At 44.0% G+C, this 21,575-nt stretch overlaps 1 protein-coding gene and 1 pseudogene across 1 annotated transcript; both read right to left on the bottom strand.

Moving 5' to 3' along the window:
• Window positions 1-223: 223 nt before the first annotated feature.
• Window positions 224-2,544, bottom strand: LOC101123706 (replication factor C subunit 2-like; annotated as a pseudogene).
• A 4,875-nt stretch (window positions 2,545-7,419) lies between these two features.
• CRYGB (crystallin gamma B) lies at window positions 7,420-11,154 on the bottom strand. The gene is made up of 3 exons (XM_063695377.1): window positions 10,942-11,154; window positions 10,615-10,857; window positions 7,420-7,751 (listed from the first exon to the last, which is right to left on the bottom strand). The coding sequence occupies exons 1-3, from the start codon at window positions 11,152-11,154 to the stop codon at window positions 7,476-7,478; spliced, it is 732 nt and encodes a 243-aa protein (XP_063551447.1). The 3' UTR covers window positions 7,420-7,475.
• Window positions 11,155-21,575: the final 10,421 nt, after the last annotated feature.

Below are 21,575 nucleotides of genomic sequence, written 5' to 3' on the forward strand. Positions count from 1 at the left end.
TCTGAGCCTTTCTGCCCCGCTGCATCACTCGTCAGTGAGTCTGAGGTCGAATGCAAACACTCATGGAGCAGAGATCAGCTAGAAGCAACGTGAAAACCACGAGGGTTTAAAGTATGGTGTATGCTGGCACCAGCTTAAGGTGGCATTCCCCACCCACGCTTCCCCCTTCACTTCAGAAGGCTGCACCTCCTGTATTGCAGGGATTAGGACTCTTGTAACTCAATCAATAAAGCCTCTGCTCTATGGCCACTGGGGCCATTGTCTTCTGATGTAGCCTGGCCAGGAACCCCATTGTCTGCAGAAGGGAGTTCACTCCTCCGCTGCTTTCATACCAGTGTATCCAATTTCCTTGACAAACTCCACTTTATCAGTTATTCTGCCATTTGGAAAGTTTTACACACTTGGAAGATGTTGCCAATGACATCTTCTGGTGAGTAGCCCAGATGCCATAGGTGAGCGGGAATCTTGTAGGTTTCCTTGACATGGGCATTCACACAGTGCTGGATCATCTCCTTCATGAGCAGGGGGTGGGGCTCGTCGCAGACCCTGAACACACTTCTCGCTGTAACTGAAGCCAGATCCTGGGAAGATGGACTGCAAGTTGTTCAGGGCCTGTCTCATGTCTCCCTGGGCCATGAAGATGATGGCTTCTAGGCCAAAGTCAGTGTACGGAACTATACCCTTCTCTCTAGCATTCATCAGCCTCACACTGGTCTGGGCATCGGTCAGCTTTGTGTAGCGGAGGACTATGCACTGGGATCCAGTGGCCTCTGAACAGAGACGGGAAGGCAGTGAGGTTTCCCTCAGAGGCTGGCATCACCCTATTAGTGCTTTGATTACGAGGATGCAGCTGCATAATCCACACAGCCCAGCCATGCTGGTGGTGCGACTCCTCTTTGGCAGCAGGTGCTTCAGAGAAATGCAGTAAAACAAGGCTAAATGTCAAAGTATTAACCAAAGTATAAAGTATTGCTTTATAAATTGCTTTTCGTTTTCCAAGCATGAGGGAGGCTATAAAGCTTCACGGGCAAGAGTGTGAGCTTTGGACTCAGGCCGCCTACACTCAGAAGGCCCACTGATTAGCTCCATGGCAAATTACATAACCACTCAGAGGGAGTTATCTCTATGGACTATAGTCTGATTAATGAGAAAAAAAGTGAGAAAAAAGAGCAGGCTCTGACATTCAGATGCTGGCCTGGCACTCACAGTGAGGACATGTTACTCCCCTATTAGACATAAACAGTCTCACAGAATAACAACTTCAGACAAGGCTACTCCGAGACCATGATGAAATGAGATAAAATAAAGCCACCTCTTAACTTTGTCTAAGGGCAGACAAAAACAAAGTCAATGCTCCACTCTCAAAATCCCAAGCCCTCACTCTCTCAGCCAAAATGATTAACTGCTACTTCTTTATGGATTACAGGTTTATCTGTGTTCTAGTCTCCCCTCCCTACGGGTAAGATTTCTTGAGATAACTAATCACAAAATTAACCCTGCTTTCTGCTAACATCTAATCTAGAGTGAACTCCAGCTTTTTAAGATCCTTCCCCAAATCACCCAGCTGAAGTGCAAATCAGACAGAGGCCTCAGCCAGCACTGCCCCAGCATGGCCTTGGCTGGCCAGGGCTTTCAGATGGAGAAATGATCCTCCAAGGCAGACATCCATGTGCCACAAGCCCTCAGATGAGTCAATTCAGGCCCAGGAAGACTCTGGAATCACAATGTGTGCTGGGCGTTGGGCCCTTCTGGGCACATGACAATTCGGTCTGGCTGGGGGTAGGAACAGGACACTCACAGTTTCTTTAAAGCTCCACTGGAGATGCTGACCTGCAGCTGGAGCTAAGAACCACCAGTCAGACAAATGTAGAATTCTAAAACTCTCCTTTATCTTCTCCTTAGACTACTACAACAGCTTCTTCATGATGTCCAAACCCCAATTTGGCCTCTCTCTGATCCTTCATCTATGCTGCTGTCACATGGGCCTTCCGGTGATCTTATCTGAAGCATTAAAAGCAAGAACACAGTGAGTCGTTTTAGAGCAGATTTCAATGGTTCCCCTGAAGGCTTGCTGGACTCCATCAGTTATGCTGTCTGCTTCATCCAGGAAGATGATCTTATGTTGACCTTTGGGAAGGATGACTTTTTGTCAAGCAAACATTTTGATTTTATTCCTCGCAACGTCAATGCCCTTGCCATTTGAAGCACTGAGTTCCAGCATGGCATCCTTCAGTGCTGGGCCCAGGATGCTTATAACTTTGTCAGTTCCCAGGGGGCCAGCAAAGATGATGTGAGGCATATTCCCTTCTCTTGCAAAGATCTCCAGCCTGCCCACAGTGTATTCATTCTTGTCATTTTCATTCAGCTTTACTGGCCTATATTTTTCAACCCCACTCTCACATCCAGATGTGCCCATTCCTTATGACCTGGGCCCTCACCTTGCAGCTTGCAGTCGTTGGCCCTGCCAGGGGCCTTGCTGAGGGCAGAGGCAGGGTCTTGGGCTGCAAGCTCGCCTGCACCACCGCTACTCACTTGCACCTCCATTCTCTAGCTCTTTTTATTTTTATTTTTTTGAGATAAGGTCTCGCTCTGTTGCCCAGGCTGGAGCACAGTGGCGTGATCTTGGATCACTGCAGCCTCTATCTCTCTGGCTCAGGGGATTCTCCCACTTCAGCTTCCCGAGAATTTGGGACCACAGGTGCCTGCTACCATGCCCGGCTAATTTTGTTTATTTTTTGTAGAGATGAGGTCTCACTATGTTGCCCAGGCTGGTCTCGAGCTCCTGGGCTGAAGCAATCCTCCCGCCTCGGGCTCCCAAATTGCTGGGATTACAGGAGTAAGCCACTACGCCCGGCCCATGCCTACATTCTCTAGCCTCCTCTTCCCCCATGCATCTCTTATCAATGGGATACATTCTGAGAAATTTCATTGTTGTGTGAACATTATAGAGTGTACTAACACAAACCTAGATGGATCAGCCTACCACACTAGTATTTGTGTATCTAAACAAATCTAAACATAGAAAAGGTACAGTAGAAATGCGAGACCAGCTCGATCGGGGACAGCCTAACCCAGTGGCGCTAGAGGAATTAAAGACACACACACAGAAATATAGAGGTGTAAAGTGGGAAGTCAGGGGCCTCACAGCCTTCAGAGCTGAGAGCCCCAAACAGAGATTACCCATGTATTTATTAACAGCAAGCCAGTCATTAGCATTGTTTCTACAGATACTCGATTAACTAAAAGTATCCCTTATGGGAAACGAAGGGATGGGCCGAAATAAAGGGGTGGGTCTGGCTAGTTACCTGCAGCAGGAACATGCCCTTAAGGCACATGTCACTCATGCTATTGTTCATGGTTTAAGAACGCCTTTAAGCGGTTTTCTGCCCTGGGTGGGCCAGGTGTTCCTTGTCCTCATTCCATTAAACCCACAACCTTCCAGCGTGGGCGTTATGGCCCTCATGAACATGTCACAGTGCTGCAGAGATTTTGTTTATGGCTAGTTTTGGGGCCAGTTTATGGCCAGATTTGGGGGGGCCTGTTCCCAACAAGAAATATGGTATAAATGATAAAAAACTGTACACCTGGCCAGGCACAGTGGCTCACGCCTGTAATCTCAGCACTTTGGGAGGCCAAGGCGGGCGGATCACGAGGTCAGGAGATAGAGACCATTCTGGCTAACACGGTGAAACCCCGTCTCTACTAAAAATACAAAAAAAATTAGCTGGGCGTGGTGGTGGGTGCCTGTAGTCCCAGCTACTTGGGAGGCTGAGGCAGGAGAATGGCATGAACCCAGGAGGCAGAGCTTGCGGTTAGCCGAGATCACACCACTGCACTCCAGCCTGGGTGACAGAGTGATACTCTGTCTCAAAAAAAAAAAAAAAGATTGTACACCTGTATAGGACACTTACCATGAATGGAGCTTGCAGGACTGGAAGTTGCTCTGGGTGAGTCAGTGAGGAGGGTGAATGAACGTGAAGGCCTAGGACATTACTGTACACCACTGTAGACTTTATACACACTGTGCACTTAGGGTACACAACATTTTTTAAAAATGCTTTTCTTTCTTCAATAATAAACTAACATTAGCATACTGTAACTTTGTAACTTTATAAACTTTTTAACATTTTAAGCCTTTTTGACACTTTTGTGGTAATATTTAGCTTAAAACACAAACATTGTATAGCTGTACAAAAACATTTTCTTTTTATCCTTACTATATAAACTTTTTTCTTTTTTTTTTTTAATAGAGATGGCATTTTGCTATGTTGCCCAGGGTGGTCTCAAACTCCTTGTATGATTCTCCCCAGGGTCTGAAAGCTTAAGGGGATGAGTAACCCCTCCCTTCTCAGGCCCAGTCCCAAGGCGCAAGGCCACTTGTGTCAGCAGTGTGCGCCAGCAAGATAGGAGAAGCAGGAAGAGAGCCGGCTGGAAGACACGTACCCCTGAAGATCGAGAAAGAGGCCATCCGGGTACAACGTAGCAGTTACGTCAGACTAGGACACTTCCTGTTTACAGGAGACTATAAAACCTTTGCCCCGTCCTCACTTGGTGCTGACGCCATTTTAAGCCTCGGCCTTCCTGCACCCGGGTGCACCCAGGCGCTCCTTAAAACAGCTTATTGCTCCACACCTTCTCGTGTTGTCTGTGGACGCGCTGTTGGGCTTGGAACCGATACAAGAACCTTACACTGCTGGGCTCAAGTGATCTGCCTGCCTCGGCCTCCCAACGTGTTGGGATTACAGGCGTCAGCCACCACGCCTGGCCTATTCTTTTACTTTTTAAAATTTTGTGAAAAACTAAGACACAAACACACACATTAGTTTAGGCCTACACGGGGTCAGGATCATCAATATCACTGTCTACCACTTCCACATGTTGTACCACTGGAAGATCTTCACGGGCAAAAACACACACGGAACTGTCACCTATGATAATGATGCTTTCTTCTGTAGTACCTCCTGAAGGCTCTGCCTGAAGCTGTTTACAGTTAACTTTTTTTTTTTTTAAAGTATAAGTAGAAGGAGAATACTCTAAAGTGATGATAAAAAGTATAGTATAGCAAGCTGGGCACGGTGGCTCACACCTATAATCCCAGCACTTTGGGAGGCCGAGGCAGGCGGACCACCTGAGTATTGACTTTCTCTTTATGTTGGATTTAGGAGGAGGACAGGACATCTTTTTCTTTGCCTGTATCCCAGGGATAGGAGCAAAAAATTTCTAAGAATAATGACTTGATCAAAGAGATTCGGGGACTCTAATCCCTTTCAGTTCAGATGTTTTAGAATAATTTTCATGCCTAAAGACGGTGATTTACTTTTATTTTTAGAGATAGAGTCTCTCTCTGTTGCCCAGGCTGGAGTGCAGTGACGTGATCTCACCTCACTGCAACCTCCGCCTCCCAGGTTCAAGCGATTCTCGTGCTTCAGCTTCTGTAGTAGCTGGGATTACAGGCATGTGTCACCACGTGCAGCTAATTTTTGTGTTTAAATTTAGTAGAGACGGGGTTTCGGCATGTTGGTCAGGCTGGTCTCAGACTCCTGGCCTCAAGTGATCCGCCTGTCTTGGCCTTCCAAAATGTTGGGATTACAGGCGTGAGCCACTGCACCCAGCCAAAATATGTGATTTTATGTCTTCTAGGAAAATAGTGTAAAATTCAGCACGTTAAGAAGCTTTTGGTTTTCTGAATTATGTTTGACATATTATTGTTGACAGACAGAGGACCCTGATTAATAGCTCCAGGAAGCCATCACTATTGTTGCGAGTTTAAAGGTTAAAGACCCAAGATTTAGGAAGAGTTAACACTAAATAATCCTAGATTCTGACTATTTTTCAGGAAATAAATCTTTATATGTATTTGTATTCTCTCTATATATACACACATACAGTAGGCTAATATACATATACATACAGTAGGCTAAACTCAGTCTACATTTTTTTAAAATGCTTTCTTTCTTCAATAATAAACTAACATTAGCATACTGTAACTTTGTAACATAAACTTTTTAACATTTTAAACCTTTTTGACACTTTTGTAGTAATATTTAGCACACACACACAGTAGGCTAAACTTGCATCCAAGTTTGCCTAGAACAGTCCTGGTTCATGTCTCTTGTCCCAGTGTAATTATTAATAGTATATACTTTCACTCTCAAAAATGACCCAGTGTAGGCCAGGCGCGGTGGCTCACTCCTGTAATCCCAGCACTTTGGGAGGCTGAGGTGGGTGGATCACCTGAGGTCAGGGGTTTGAGACCAGCCTGGCCAACATGGTGAAACTCTGTCTCTACTAAAAATACAAACATTAGCCAGGCGTGGTGGCACACGCCTGTAGTTCTGGCTACTTGGGAGGCTGAAGCAGGAGAACTGCTTGAACTGGGAGGCAGAGGTTGCAGTGAGCTGAGATTGCACCACTGAACTCCCGCCTGGGTGACAGAGTGAGACTCCATCTAAAAAAAAAAAAAACAAAAAAACAAAAACCCAAAATCAAAACAAATGACCGAGTTTATGACTGGGTGTGGTGGCTCACACCTGTAATTCTGGCACTTTGGGAGGCCCAGACAAGAGGATCGCTTGAGCTCAGGAGTTTGGGACCAGCCTGGGCAACATGGCAAGACCCTGTCTCTACTAGAAATAAAAAAAATTAGCTGAGCATGGTGGTGTGCTTCTGTAATCCCAGCTATTTGGGAGGCTGAGGTGGGAGGATCGCTTGAGCCCTGGAGACGCAGGTTTACAGAGTTGGGATTACAGGCGTGAGCCACCACGCCCGGCCACTTAGTATTATTATGTGTAATCATAATATTTTACTCTCTACTGAAATGACGTGAGGCTGAGCTTCCCGTGCGCATGTGGTTTTTGTAAATGTCCTGAAATTATTCCACAAAGCACATATAGCGAAAACACAGTGAATTCTATTTGGACTGGAAATCTCATAGTGGAATGAGATATTGGCAGTGGAAGTGAGAGGAAAGGGATGGTGACTGTTAGGAGGATAGGAGTGCAATAGGTAAGAGTGGACCAGTTCATTTATTTGTTTGTTTATGGAGCTGAGGTAGGAGTCTAGAGGCTGAGAACAACTTTCCTCATCAGCTAAGGCCTGGACTATTAGGGAAGACAATAGGGATAACCTGGAGGGATAACTTGGAGGTGTTTCAAAAAGTACCAATTCACCGCAGTAGCTGCAAATCTAGCCTTGTGAGACTAACTACAAATGGCCTGAGTCCAAGTGAACTGAGCTTTTATTTGAGCCTACATGTTTTAGTCATTACAAGAGTGCTGGAAATAATATCTCTGCATTATTCCCCTTATAAAAGATCGCTTCCCATCATGAAAACATGTTATTATGTTTGGCTGAGTGCCATTATCACTTATAAATGCTTAATGGATTGAAAGAAAGACAGGGCTCTACTAGTGCCAGAAACACAAGCTAAATATTTTATTAGATTTTAAAGGAGAAAAGTGGAGAATGTAAATACTTCAGTACAAATCCATGACTCGTCTAAGAGAGCCAACTTTGGCATTTGGAGCTCCCCAATCAAGAAACCTCCTGTACTCCCCCGGCCTCAGCAGATACTGCCTCCCCCTGTAGTTGGGCATCTCATAGAGGATCCAGCTGCCCTCCAGCACATTGAGGGAGTGAATTTCAGTGAGGTGGAAGCGGTCCTGAACAGAGAGACAGTCGTCTGTGAGCTCTGACATTTGTCCCCTCAATTCATCTCTGTCGTAGATCTTCATTCTGTAAGCGCCGGAGTGCTGGAGTGGCAGACAGAAAAAGCAAGAGTAAACAAACAAAAACAGATGGAAATTAAAGCTCCAGTCCCTACACCTCCCTGGCCACACCTGCCCAGAAGTTCTCCCAGGCCAAGTTTGCTTCTAGAACAACCTGTTGCAAAGTTAAAGAGCTGTCGCACTCCCCAGTCACCCACCGCTGAGTCTAATGATTCATGGGCAGAGCTAGGGCTTTGGGAATTAAGATTTGCTTACAATAAAATATCACATCACTTTAGTGCCTGTTATTTGAGAAAGCCTTTCTCAAAGGAGAAAACTGAGAGTCATTGGAAAGCTGAATGTCATATTATGTATATACAGTGAAAGGAAAATAAATCTTGGGACCTCAAAATCACTAAGCTAAAGGGAAAAGTCAAGCCAGGAACTGCTTAGGGCAAACCTGCCTCCCATTCTATTCAAAGTCATCCCTCTGAGGCTCACCTGAGACAAATGCATCACTGATTGCTTCGTCTCCCCTATTGTTTATGTAAAGATGCAGAGTCATCGAGCCAGACTAAATTGTGTATTCAGTGGAAAGCTGATCAAGGGCTCAAAGAACCTTTTGTCTCTTATCTACTGTTTTTTTTTTTTTTTTTGAGACAGAGTTTCGCTGTTGTTGTCCAGGCTGTAGTACAATGGCGCAATCTCAGCTCACTGCAACCTCCACCTTCTGGGTTCAAGTGATTCTCCTGCCTGAGCCTCCCGGGTAGCGGGATTACAGGCGCCCACCACCACGATTAGCTAATATTTTGTATTTTTAGTAGAGACGGGCTTTGACTATGTTGGCCAGGCTGGTCTTAAACTCCGTCAGGAGTTCAGATGATCCACCCACCTCAGCCTCCCAAAGTGCTGGGATCACAGGGGTGAGCCACGCGCCCAGCTCTGTTTCTTATCCATGTCTAACCAGGAAGCCCCTACTTCCTGTCTTACCAGACTGAACCAATTTACAACTTATACATATTGATTGATGTCTCATGTCTCCCTAAAATGTATAAAAGCAAACTATACCCCTGACCACTTTGGGCACATGTCTCAGGACTTTCTGAGGCTGTGTCATGGGTGTGTCCTCAACCTTGGCAAAATAAACCTTCTTTCTGGTTTTTTTTTTTTTTTTTTTGAGATGGAGTTTCACTCTTGTTGCCCAGGCTGGAGTGCAATGGCGTGATCTCGGCTCACCACAACCTCTGCCACCCAAGTTCAAGCAATTCTCCTGCCTCAGCCTCCCAAGTAGCTGGGATTACAGGCACGCGCCACCACGCCCAGCTAATTTTGTATTTTTAGTAGAGGTTTCTCCATGTTGGTCAGGCTGGTCTCAAACTCCGGACCTCAGGTGATCTGCCTGCTTTGGCCTCCCAAAAGTGCTGGGATTACAGGCATGAGCCACTGTGCCCAGCCTTGGCAAAATAAACTTTCTAAATTGACTGAGACCTGTCTCAGATATTTGGGGTTCACTATTATATGCGTGTGCACACACACACACATATATGTATTTGTTTCTTGAGACAGGGTCTCCCTCTGTCACCTAGGCTGGAGTGCAATGGCATGATCATGGGTCACAGCCCCCTCAACCTTCTGGGCTCAAGTGACCCTCCCACCTCAGCCTCCCGAGTAGCTGGGACTACAGGCATGCACCACCACATCTGGCTAATTTTCAGTTCAAATTTCTTTTCTTTTTTTTTTTTTTTGAGACGGAATCTTGTTCTGTCGCCCAGACTGGAGTGCAGTGGCATGATCTCAGCTCATTGCAACCTACCCTTCCCAGGTTCAAGCGATTCTCCTGCCTCAGCCTCCCAAGTAGCTGAGACTATAGGCGCGTGCCACCAAGCCCAGCTAATTTTTGTATTTTTAGTAGAGAGGGGGTTTCACCATATTGGCCAGGGTGGTCTTGAACTCCTGACCTCCTGACCTCGGCCTCCCAAAGTGCTGGGATTACAGGCGTGAGCCACCGCACCCAGCCTTCAGTTCAAATTTCAACCTATCTGACTTTTAAGCTTCCTTTCTAGCCTCCTGCTCTCAACTTATTTATTTCCCTCAGCAGCAAGTATCACCTTCATTAACTTCTGTTTTTATGACACTGTATCCCATGCCTCCCACACACCACAATTCTAAGAGTTCTGCAGTCACTGCCCAGAAAATATGGAATCTCAAACTTTAGTTTCAGATTTGGCCTTTTCTCTAATTTATACCTCTAAGTGAGCTAATAGGTACTGACCATTAAATTAGAATAGAAATCATAAGACAGGATCCTATCTTCTCAGGAGGAATAATCAAATAGAAAAGTAAGACAAAGCAAGCAAAAGTTTGTTGTTGTTGTTGTTGTTGTTGTTATTGTTGTCGTTTTGAGATGGAGTCTCACTCTGTCGCCAGGCTGGAGTGCAGTTGCACGATCTTGGCTCACTGCAACCTCCATCTCCCGGCTTCAAGCAAGCAATTCTCCTGCCCCAGCTGCCCGAGTAGCTGGGATTTAAGAATAATGTGATTAAATAGGCCGGATGTGGTGGTTCACACCTGTAATCCCAGCACTTTGGGAGGCCGAAGCGGGTGGATCACTTGAGGCCAGGAGTTCGAGATCAGCCTGGGCAACATGGTGCAACCTCGTCTCTACTACGAATACAAAAATTGGCCGGGCATGGTGGTGCATGCCTGTAATCCCAACTACTCAGGAGGCTGAGGCAGGAGTATTGCTTGAACCCGGGAGGTGGAAGTTGCAGTGAGCCGAGATCATGCCACTGCACTCCACCCTGGGGGACAGAGCGAGACTCCGCCTCAAAAAAAAAAAAAAAAAAGAATATAATGAAATAGCTTTTATTTCCAAAAAGATGGAAGGAAAAGACAGAGCCACACTCACCGGGGGGATGAGGCAGCAGGAGCGGATGGAGTCGCTGAGGCCCATCCATTGCTGGTAGTCGGGGTACTCCCCACGCCGCAGGAAGTACTGGTGGCCCTGGTAGTTGGGGCGCTCATAGATCATCCAGCAGCCGCTCTCCACCCGGATGGAGTTGCAGCGGCTGAAATAGGGTTGTAGGTTGGGGCAGTCAGTGGTGCATTCGTAGCTGCGGCCCTGGAAGGCCCTGTCCTCGTAGAAGGTGATCTGAAAAATGGAAGATGTGGGAGCATGGAGTGATTGGCCCCCACTGAGGCCACTGCATTAGGGCCAAGGCTGAGCATCCGGTACCCAGGGCTTACCTTTCCCATTTTGAAGGAAGTGAGCAGATGTTTTCTGGTTGCTGTGTGGGACTGCGGGAACGTCACTGTATATATAGCAGCCCTGACTGCTGCCTCCACAGGAGATCACACAAAAGGGCCCATTTTGGTGAGTAAGGGGATTTGCAAGCTCGCTGCTCTCCGTGCCCCGGTCACTGGGGTTGGCTGAATGGTTTACTCTCATTCTTTCTGGTAGGTTCGGGTTGTTCTAATTCACTAAAGCTGTTGTTGCCATCGAAATGAATAGAGTACACTTTTAGTTGAGCAAAAGGACGGGAGAAATTCTGTCTCTGTGCTTTTATTTTATAGTTTACTCTGCTTAATTGACTTCTCAAAAGTCATTAAACTAAGTAATGAATTCTGCTCAGGGGCTGGTGGTGTTTGTGTGTGTGTGTGTGTGTTTTAGTTTTAAAAGCCAGAATTTAAATAATAAGGAATCTTAAAGAAGAGGGAATCAAGTGAAGTAATCTGTGAAAATGTGTTAAAACCCATAAAGCTTAGTTCAAATTCAAAATTCTGTGATCAGCCAGGCGAGGTGGCGCAGGCCTATAATCCCAGGACTTTGGGAGGCTGAGGCAGGTGGATTGCTTGAGCTCAGGAGTTAGAGACCAGCCTAGGTAACATGGTGAGACCTCGTCTCTACAACAAATACAAAAATTAGCCCGGAATGGTGGCGCATACCTGTAGTCCCAGCTATTTGGGAGGCTGAGGTGAGAGGATTGCTTAAGCTCAGGAGGTCGAGGTTGCAGTGAGCCATGATTGCACCACTGCACTCCAGCCTGGGCAACAGAGCAAGACCCTGTCTCAAAAAAAAAAAAAATTCTGTGATCATCATTGTTGGTGTTTGGGGGCTTGTCTTGAATAAAACTGATACTTGCCTGGAATTTTGTAGGCTTCTGGGGGCTGGGTATTATTTCTTGTTCATGTCTATTCCTGAGCCCTAGAGCAGAGGGTTGGCACATTGCAGGTCCTCAATAATTGGCTCTGACCTGAGAAAAAACAGATAGTTGTGGCTTTCTTCCCCCTTTCAGATTTTCCTAAGGGCCTAAATCCCTCCTTCTGCTGGTGGCTGTCCAGAGTCCTGCCTGCTGTTTGGTGTTCCTGCTCCGCCTCAAATGTTACCACTAAGTGGCTGATTGGTCTTCTCAGGGCATGGGACCAAAAGGGCTCAGAGTTGGTCCCTATTGCTGGCAGATTGGACATTCTACAGTGGAAATAGCTGGATTGGCCTTAATAAGTAGAAGTTAATGCATAGCCTTCATCCATACCACTATGAACGCTCTCTTAGTGAGCTCACTGCCAGCAGTAGGGTGGCTGATGGCAGAGGCTGACTGGTATCAAATGACCAAATCATTTTTTCTACTTGGTTGTTTAGTGCCTCTTCAATGGTGGATGCCCTACACTGGGCCTTCACATGGGATACAACTATCTTCACCCTTTGTGCCCAATCCCCTATATCCCTGCACATTCCTCTACCCCAGACCTTCTTGTCCCTAATCTTCCAATCTTTCTCCTTCCAGGCCCTGGACCAGCCAGCCAAGCCACACATTACTGCTCAATAATTTCATATATGCTTGACCTTGGGCTACTTTTCTTTCTGCACCGAGTGAGCAGCCAGGTGCACTACCTCAAGGTTGCCTTTTGGGAGGATTTCCCTCACTGCTGTCTTTGGGGTGACTCCTGAGTGAGCTATTCTGCAGCAGCATTCTATTTTGGGCTTGTACCCAAATGCCATGCCAATTTATTAGTGTATCAAGCTCAGCCTTCCCCCACTCTATCAGCTGGTCAGAAGGGACCCCTGCAGGCAGTTGTAAGTGTGAGCTGAGAGAGAGCTATTGCAATAATGGTGACTTCATCCGATCCCACAGGGAAGGCTAGGGCTACAGTCGTCAGGAACTTAGGCAAGTGGACTGGGAATCTGTGCCTCTGCATTGCCCCGTAATTTGATGTGGGCTGTTGCCATGGAGAAGTGTAACTTTGGGCAAGGCAGCTTCCTCCAGCAGAGGAAAATTCTTGGGGACAAACTCAGCTTTAAGCTGTCAGCATCTGGGAGAAGGAGTGCTTCAGTCCAGAGTGGAAGTCCAGGCAGCACCAGAGTGTCCACTACAAGAAGAAAATAAAGCTGAGATAACTGCAGTTAACATTTTGGTGTTTCATCATCCCAGCTTTTTTATATGTCAAACCCATGTGTGGTTATACAGTGTTATTTATACTGTGTAGCATTCTCTTGTTTTCTTCTAAGTCATCTTTCAAATAAAGTGATTAGTAATACTGATTAAGGTGATCACATTTAGCCTTTTAATAATTTTTTTTTTTTTTTTTTGTGAAGAGAAACTGAATGAAAAATCATTCTAGACTCTCTATTGGTTAGCTATACCCATGCTTGAGGTCTAGGCAGTATTCAGGAGAATATCTTTCACCCAGTGGACTCACTAAAACAGTGTAAACAGTCTTTATGTGCTGAAAGTTCTAACTCTTAAAGAGACTAAATTAACAACCCTGTTTTATGTAAGACCTAACATATTCAGTGTGATTCATAGGTGGGTGTTTGAGGATCATGATGAACTATCATGTAGTGAGCATTGATCTGATTTTAAATTACCCAGATTTTTATCTGCAGGATGATGTTTAAGTGATTGAGGACCCTAGAGTAACATCCTTTAAGTCATACAAATTCAACCAATCTCTGGTTCTGATACGTAGAAGAATCAGTAATCCTATGAAAGAAAGATAAACTAAGTATTAGGAACACAAAATCAAAATCTCATTGATTCTAATAGAATAAATTTAAGGATTAAGCATATTTCAGCATCAGTTGTGACTCTTCTTGAAGGGCTCACATTGACATTTGTCTTCCCCTAGTGGTGAAATTCCTGTTTTCTTTGGAGCCTCAGTAGGAATTTTCTCCCCTACAGTTGGGCATCTCGCAGAAGATTCAGGGTCTTTTATAAGTCTAGGGATTGGGAGAAGATATCCTTGAAAGGAACTAATCATGTATGTGGGAATAGTCTTCAGGGAGCCCCAACATGAGGCCTCCTTACCTGGTACTGGGAGCTGGTCACTTTTGAAAAATAAAAGAGAAGAAAGAAGATGAAAAATAAAAGAGAAGAAAGAAGAAGAAATTAGTGCATGATCTTGTTATTATGGCTTTATAAGATCTTATATAATGTATAAAAGCCTAACTGAAGATAAAATTTGTTCAGTGCTTAGATCACACAAATCGGAGAGTCTGCCTTTGACTTGGCACGTTAATGAGCATTATAATTCAGGCACATTAATGAGCATTATAATTCAAAGAGCAGAATTACCTGTAATTAACCTGGGTTTTCACCATAGTTTGTACAAGGAGATAGCTACTTTCTCCCTACTTCTCACGAGACTGGTGGCTTCCTCTTCTGGCAGGGGGCAGGGCCCCTAATATCCTATGGGCCCCAAAGATCCCATCTGTCCCAAAGTTTCTAGGTGCAGGGAAGCTGGTGTTCCCAGAGACCTGTAAATAGCTGATACTGTCAATCCAGGCAGCTTGTGTATTTCTCCCACTGACTTATGCTACACTCCAAAAAGGGAAATCTATAGTGGGTAGGGGTCCCTCTGTTGGAACAGAACCTACACAGTATCCAGTAGATACCCAGGCCCTAGCATGACTCTCCATAGCCAGATAAACAGTATGGAGTGCTTATAGGCTCGCTCAGGCCCATTCCTTAACCTATCCCATGTGACATTGAAGAATTTGTTCCAACCCCTTGCACAACTAGTGACAGCCCTAAACAAGCCTTGAGGCAAATTGTTATATTGAGATTACTGGTGAATCAAATTAAATACTTAGAAATAAAATGTTGGTTCAAGAGGTTGGTGAAAGAGCTTCATCTGCTGTTTCCAAAGTCATGGGAATGTCTGGGCCTTGAATTCAAGTCCTCTCAGTTGCATAGTCAGCTTCTGCTATTGGAGTATCAGGCACCTAGGCTGATTAGAGTTGTAGGAGGGGAGAGTGATAGTTTCAGGGCCTGCACCATTGCTTGGTGGAGAAACCAACACTTGAAAACAATACCACCTATGACAACCTATCCTGCTTGTCCCATGGTCTGGATTTCACACTGCTTCCTCTAAAAAAATTTTGCTTTTCATCACAATACTAACAACCACTGGGAAATTGTTGACTAGGCACTATTTGTGGAGAATACACTCAGGGGAGCAATAGCTACACACATCTACTAACTTTTACAGTTTCTGTAACTGCTTGTGAAAAGTCATTTAACTTCCCTAAGCCTCAGTTTCCCAATTTATTAAATAGGAATAACAATGAAAATCAGATGAGACAATGGATTTGAAAGCATATGACAAATTTGTAAAATACTGCCAATGATTTAGAAAATCGTGTCATATATGTTGTTAAAGAAAAAATTATCACACTTGTTAAAGTGGTAAGGAAGACTGTTCAGAGAGGGCCATGGAGATAGGAATAGGGATCATTGCAATGGGGTTTTGCAGTGGGGAAGAGAGATTGTACTCAACTCTGACTCCAAAAAGGACGAATGGGGATTTACAACCTAGGAGTGGGGTCGGGGCAGTGGATGGAAAATTACTAAGAGGAAACACCAAGGATAAGAGGTTTCTGGCTAAACTGACTTGGTAGAGTTATTGCTGAAGGATGACCAAGGTGTTCAGATACCAAGGGAGGGAGATATTCACTAAAGTGACTCAGGAGGATTCTCGATCAAACTGGATTCTATAAGGACAAAAAGGGAAGCCCGAGGTTGGACCTAGTAAAACAAAAGACTCAGAGAAGACTGACTATAATTTTGGTAAAAAGGGAGAGTGTATTAGTTTGTTCTCACACTGCTATACAGAATTACCTGAGACTGGGTAATTTATGAAGAAAAGAGGTTTAATTGACTCACACTTCCACAGACTGTACAGGAAGCATGGCTAGTAGGTCTCAGGAAACTTACAACCATGGCGGAAGGCAAAGGGGAAGCAAGCACATCTTACCATGGAGGAGCAAGAGAGAGAGTGAAGGGGGAAGTGCCATACACTTTCAAATAACCAGATCTCACTCATTATCACAAGAACGGTAAGGGGGAAGTTCAACCCCATAATTCCATCACTTCCTACCAGGCCCTTCCCCTGACACATGGGGATTACAATTTGAGATGAGATTTGGATGGGGACACAGAGCCAAACCATATCAGTCTTTGTCAATATCTTAATAAATGCTAAAGATGATAAGATTAATAGCCTTGGTACACCAATTAATAATATGTTTCTAGAATTGAAAGCAAAAATCATATGATCATCTCAATAAAGGCAGAAAAAGCTTTTGATAAAATCCAACATCCCTTCATGATAAAAACTCTCAACAGACTGGGCATCAAAGGAACATATGTCAAAATAATAAGAGCTATCTATGACAAACCCATAGCCAATATCATACTGAATGGGCAAAAGCTGGAACTATTCCCCTTGAGAACTGAAACAAGACAAGGATGCTCTCTCTTGCCACTCCTATTCAACATAGTACTGGAAGTCCTAACCAAAGCAATCAGGCAAGATAAAGAAATAAAAGGCATCTGTATTAGTCTGTTCTCATGCTGCTAATAAAGACATACCTGAGCCTGAGTAATTTATAAAGGAAAGAGGGTTAATTGACTCACAGTTTCATATGGCTGGGGAGGCTTCACAATGATGGCTGAAGGCAAATAAGGAGCAAAGTCACATCTTATAGGGTGGCAAGCAAGAGAGAGCTTGTGCAGGGGAACTCCCATTTATAAAATCATCGGATCTCATGAGACTTATTCACTACTATGAGAGCAGTATGGCACAAACTGGCCCCATGATTCAATTATCTCTACCTGGCCCCACCCTTGACACATGGGGATTATTACAACTCAAGGCGAGATTTGAGTGGGGATGCAGCCAAACGATATTAGCATCCAAATAGGAAAAGAAGTCAAACTATTTCTCTTCACTGATGATACGATTCTATACTTACAAAACTCTGAAGACTCCTCCAAAGGCTACTAGAATTGATGCATGATTTCAGCAGGGTTTCAGGATAGAAAATCAATATACAAAAAACAGTAGCATTTCTGTACACCAATAACGTCCAGGCTGAGAGTAAAATCAAGAACATGACCCCATTTACAATAGCCACAAAGAAAATGAAATACCTATGAATACAGCTAACCAAGGAGGTAAAATATCTTTATAAGGGAAACTACAAAACACTACTGAAAGAAATCAGAGATGACACAAATAAATGGAAAAATATTCTATGATCATGGATTAGAAGAAACAATATTGTTAAAATGGCCATACTGCCCAAAACAATTTACAGATTCAATGCTATTCCTATCAAGCTACCAATGTCATTCTTTACAGAATTAGAAAAAAAGTATTCTAAAATTCATATGGAACCAAAAAAAAAAAAAAAAAAAAGCCCAAATAGCCAAAGCAATCCTAAGCAAAAAGAACAAAGCCAGAGGCATCACACTACTCAATTTCAAACCATATATACTATTAGGCTACAGTAACCAAAATATCATGGTACAGGTAGGAAAACAGACACATAGACCAGTGGAACAGTACAAAAAACTCAGAAATAAAGCTGCACACCTGCAATCATCTGATCTCCAACAAGACTGACAAAAACAAGCAATGGGAAAAGCACTCCCTGGTCAACAAATGGTTCTGGGATAACTGGCTAGCCATATGCAGAAGATTGAAACTGGACCCTTACCTTTTACCATATAAAAAAGTAACTCAAGAAGGATTAAAGATTTAAATGTAAGACCCCAAAATATAAAATTCTAGAAGAAAATCTAGGAAATACCTTTTTCAACATTGGCTTTGGCAAAGAATTTTGGCTAAGTCCCCAAAAGCAATTGCAACAAAAACAAATATTGACAAGTGGGACCTAATTTAACTAAAGAGCTTCCACACAGCAAAAGCAACTATTAACAAAGTAAACAGAAAACCTACAGAATGGGAGAAATTATTTGCAAATTATGCATCTGACAAAGGTCTAATATCCACAATCTATAAGGAACTTAAACAGTTCAACAAGCAGAAAAAAAATAATCTCATTAAAAAATGGGCAAAGGACGTGAACAGACATTTCTCAAAAGAAGACATACAAGTGGCCAACAAATGCTCATTACTACTCTTCAGAAAAATGCAAATCAAAACCACAGTGAGATACCATCTCACACTAGTCAGAATGGCTCTTATCAAAAAGCCAAGAAACAACAGATGCTGGTAAGGCTGTGGAGAAGAGGGAACACTTATACACTGTTGGTGGGATGTAAATTAGCTCAGCCACTGTGGAAAGCAGTTTAGACACTTCTCAAGGAACCTAAAACAGAGCTACCATTCAACCCAGCAATCCCATTACTGGGTATGTTCCCAAAGGAAAAGAGACCATCACACCAAAAAGACACACATGCACACTCATATGTTCATCACCTTGCTATTCACGATAGCAAAGACATGGAATCAACCTAGGTGCCCATAAATGGTGTATTGGATAAAATATGTGGTACATATACACTGTGCCATACTACACAGCCATAAAAAGAATAAAATTCTTTCCATTGCAGCAACATGGATGGGACTGGAGGCCATAATCTCAAGGGAACAGAAAACAATATCCCACATGCTCTCACTTATCAGTGGGGGCTAAACCTTGAGCACACATGGACATAAACATGGGAACAATAGACACTGTGGACTACTAGAGGGGGTAGGGAGGAAGGGGTGTGTGGACTGAAAAACCACCTGTTGGGTATTATGCTCACTACCTGGGTGCAATATACCTATGTAACAAAGCTGTACATATACCCCCTGTATCTAAAATAAAAGTTGAAATTTAAAAAAATTTTTTTAAATATATGTTTCTGTGCATATTTTATTTATTTATTTTTTTTAAGTAGAGACAGTGTCTCTCTATGTTGGGCTGGGATCAAACTCCTGGCCTTGAGTGACTTACTTGCCTCGGCCTCCCAAAGTGCTAGTATTATAGGCGTGAGCCACTATGGCTGGCCTGTTTCTGGGCACTGTCATACTGCCTACACTTTTGTTTATGGTATAGAGACTAAATGTGATCAATGGATAATTTCAATTTTTTTTTTCTTTTGAGAGAGGGTCTCACTCTGTTGTCCATGCTGGAGTGCAGTGGCACAATCAAAGCTCAGCCTTGACCTCCTGAGTTCAAACCGTCCTTCCATCTAGCCTCCCGAGTAGCTGGGAATACAGGCATGCACCACCACCACACCCAGCTAATTTTTATTTTTATTTTTTGTTGAGATGGGGTTTCACCATTTGCCTAGGCTGATCTCAAACTCCTGGGGCTCGCCCTCCTTGGCCTCCCAAAATGTCGAGATTACAGGTGTGAGCCACAACTCCTGGCCGGATAATCTCGTATATTGGAACACTTTTGTTTAATTTAGCAAAGAACTGCTATTTGGTAATTTTGATATCACAGTCAATGATGACTATGAGGAAGAGTAACCTAAGTGGGGACTGTGCAGTCTGAGCAGATCGAGTTGTTGATGTGCTGGTGGTTGATGTATCTGCTCCAGCAGAGCATCCAGCCCTTGCTGTCCACCTGTATACACCAGGTTGCCGCAGCTGAAGCAGGACTGCAGATCACAGTGGTCACTGTTGCACTCACAGTGGTCATTTGCAATGGAATATGCCAATAGCAGGGAAATGCTCCCCAGAACATGTTACCATGAGTTCATGACAAGCCCCTGTTCTAAACTCATCTCACTGTGGCCAGAGGACTGAGGATGCAAAAGCCAGGGTTGTTCATCAGCTGTAACAGAGACTTGGGAGAGAGAGAGAGAGAGAGAGAGAGAGAGAGAGAGAGAGCGAGCTTGTGCATATTTTAACTTTTATCCTTCATTGTGTTATAGCTGTGTATCCTTCCTATAATAGCGCTTTGGAGGTCTTTGAAGCATTGGAAAAGGCAGGTCAATATATAAAGAAGAAGTTAGAAAAAAATGTCCTCATCCTCACTGTTTTATTGAACTCTTATGGTTAAGTACAGAAGCAGTGAGAGTAGATAAAATTCACTCTGGAAACTGTGGGTATATCGATTTAAATTTTGGCAGCCAAGAAGGGCAAACCAGGGAGAACGTTTTTCTTATTTTGCCTTCTAGATTCAGAGTGTCCATGGAAATTTGGGCCTACGGATGGGAGTTGTTCCCTAAGCCTAGAACACCTTCCCTTCCCCTAAATCTTGCCAGATCCTGCCCAATATTCAAGGCCGTCCAGGGTCCTCTTCTTAGGAAATCGCTTCTCAGATCCAGCCCTTACTCCTGTCTCCCTTCTCTGACCATCAACGTCACCTCATTATTGCCCAGCTTCTTTTAAATATTGTCTTCCTCATGCAGTTTCTCCTTTTCCAGGTTTATTCTCTTCAAAAGGTTTTTAAGCTCAAGGATAAGGATCATGCCACACTTCTCTATTCCCGATAATGACTTATTAATTAATTGGACAGATAAATAGACCCCTGGTGATTCCTATTCTATTCTGGAAAACAATTACTCTCCCATATGAGGTCACCCCACGTCAAGTTCAAAGACACAGAAGCCACATGTGTTGAGATACGGGCTTTCTCCTGCTCACTCCTCTACCACATCCACTGCTTCTGATACCCTCCCTTCAGTTCTCTCCAGTCTCTGGTGACCTGGGAAGCCTGAAGGTAAATAAAAATGACACAGAACCCTGGCTAGCTGGTGTAGATAGATCATGGGGCGACGTCCCTGGGAGGTGGAAGGAGGTACCTTGGATGGGTAAGCACACAACCAGTGCTGTCAGAGTAAGGCCTCAGAACTTACCTCGCATGGCTAATGTAGAGGGACAGGAGAGGTGGGCTGACCAAGAGTGTGAAAATGAAAAAGAAAAGGTGATAAGCAGCATTTTTGTGAAGGGAAATAATGAAAGAGATTCCCAGCCACTTCCTTGTATTTTGGAAGATGGATGGGTCCATGGAATGAGACATTGGGTCTTGAATGCAGCAACACATGCTTTGTTGGCTGATAATATCTCTTTGTGTCATCAGAATGGGGAGTGAAGACAATGCCGGAGCCTTTTATCCGAGGATTTGAATACTGAGTTTAACTCTAAAGTTATACACAAGCTTTTTTCCTTTAAAAATAAGTGCAAAACTTTTCCTTAAAAAATACAGGCCTTATTTAAATCAGAAAAATTCACCCATTTAAGGTCCTCTAGAATGGTTAATACAAACTTGTATATAAAAATGTTTGAATGGATCTAACAAAACCCTGACTTTTTCCAAAAACAGTCATTCATTTAGAAGCCATTAAAGTTAACTGAGGTCTTTTAGAGGCCTCAGTGGGAAAGTTCATTACCCTCTCTCCCCTCCCCACACACAAATATTATAGCTTATAATCTGATTTTTCCTGTAGCTTTTGCAGACTTCTTTTCCTGGCTCTCTGGTAACCAGGTACATGTCTTCCACATGAAGCCTCCTGAGTTCATCAGTACATCATTGCATCATTGACATGACCCTGCTGAGCTATGCCACGTCTGCCTTTGCTTAAGTGGATAGGACTGAACCTGCAGCAAACTTTGGAGCACTCA

The sequence above is a fragment of the Gorilla gorilla genome, chromosome 11, assembly GCF_029281585.2.
Source record: "Gorilla gorilla gorilla isolate KB3781 chromosome 11, NHGRI_mGorGor1-v2.1_pri, whole genome shotgun sequence".
Lineage (NCBI taxonomy): Eukaryota > Metazoa > Chordata > Mammalia > Primates > Hominidae > Gorilla > Gorilla gorilla.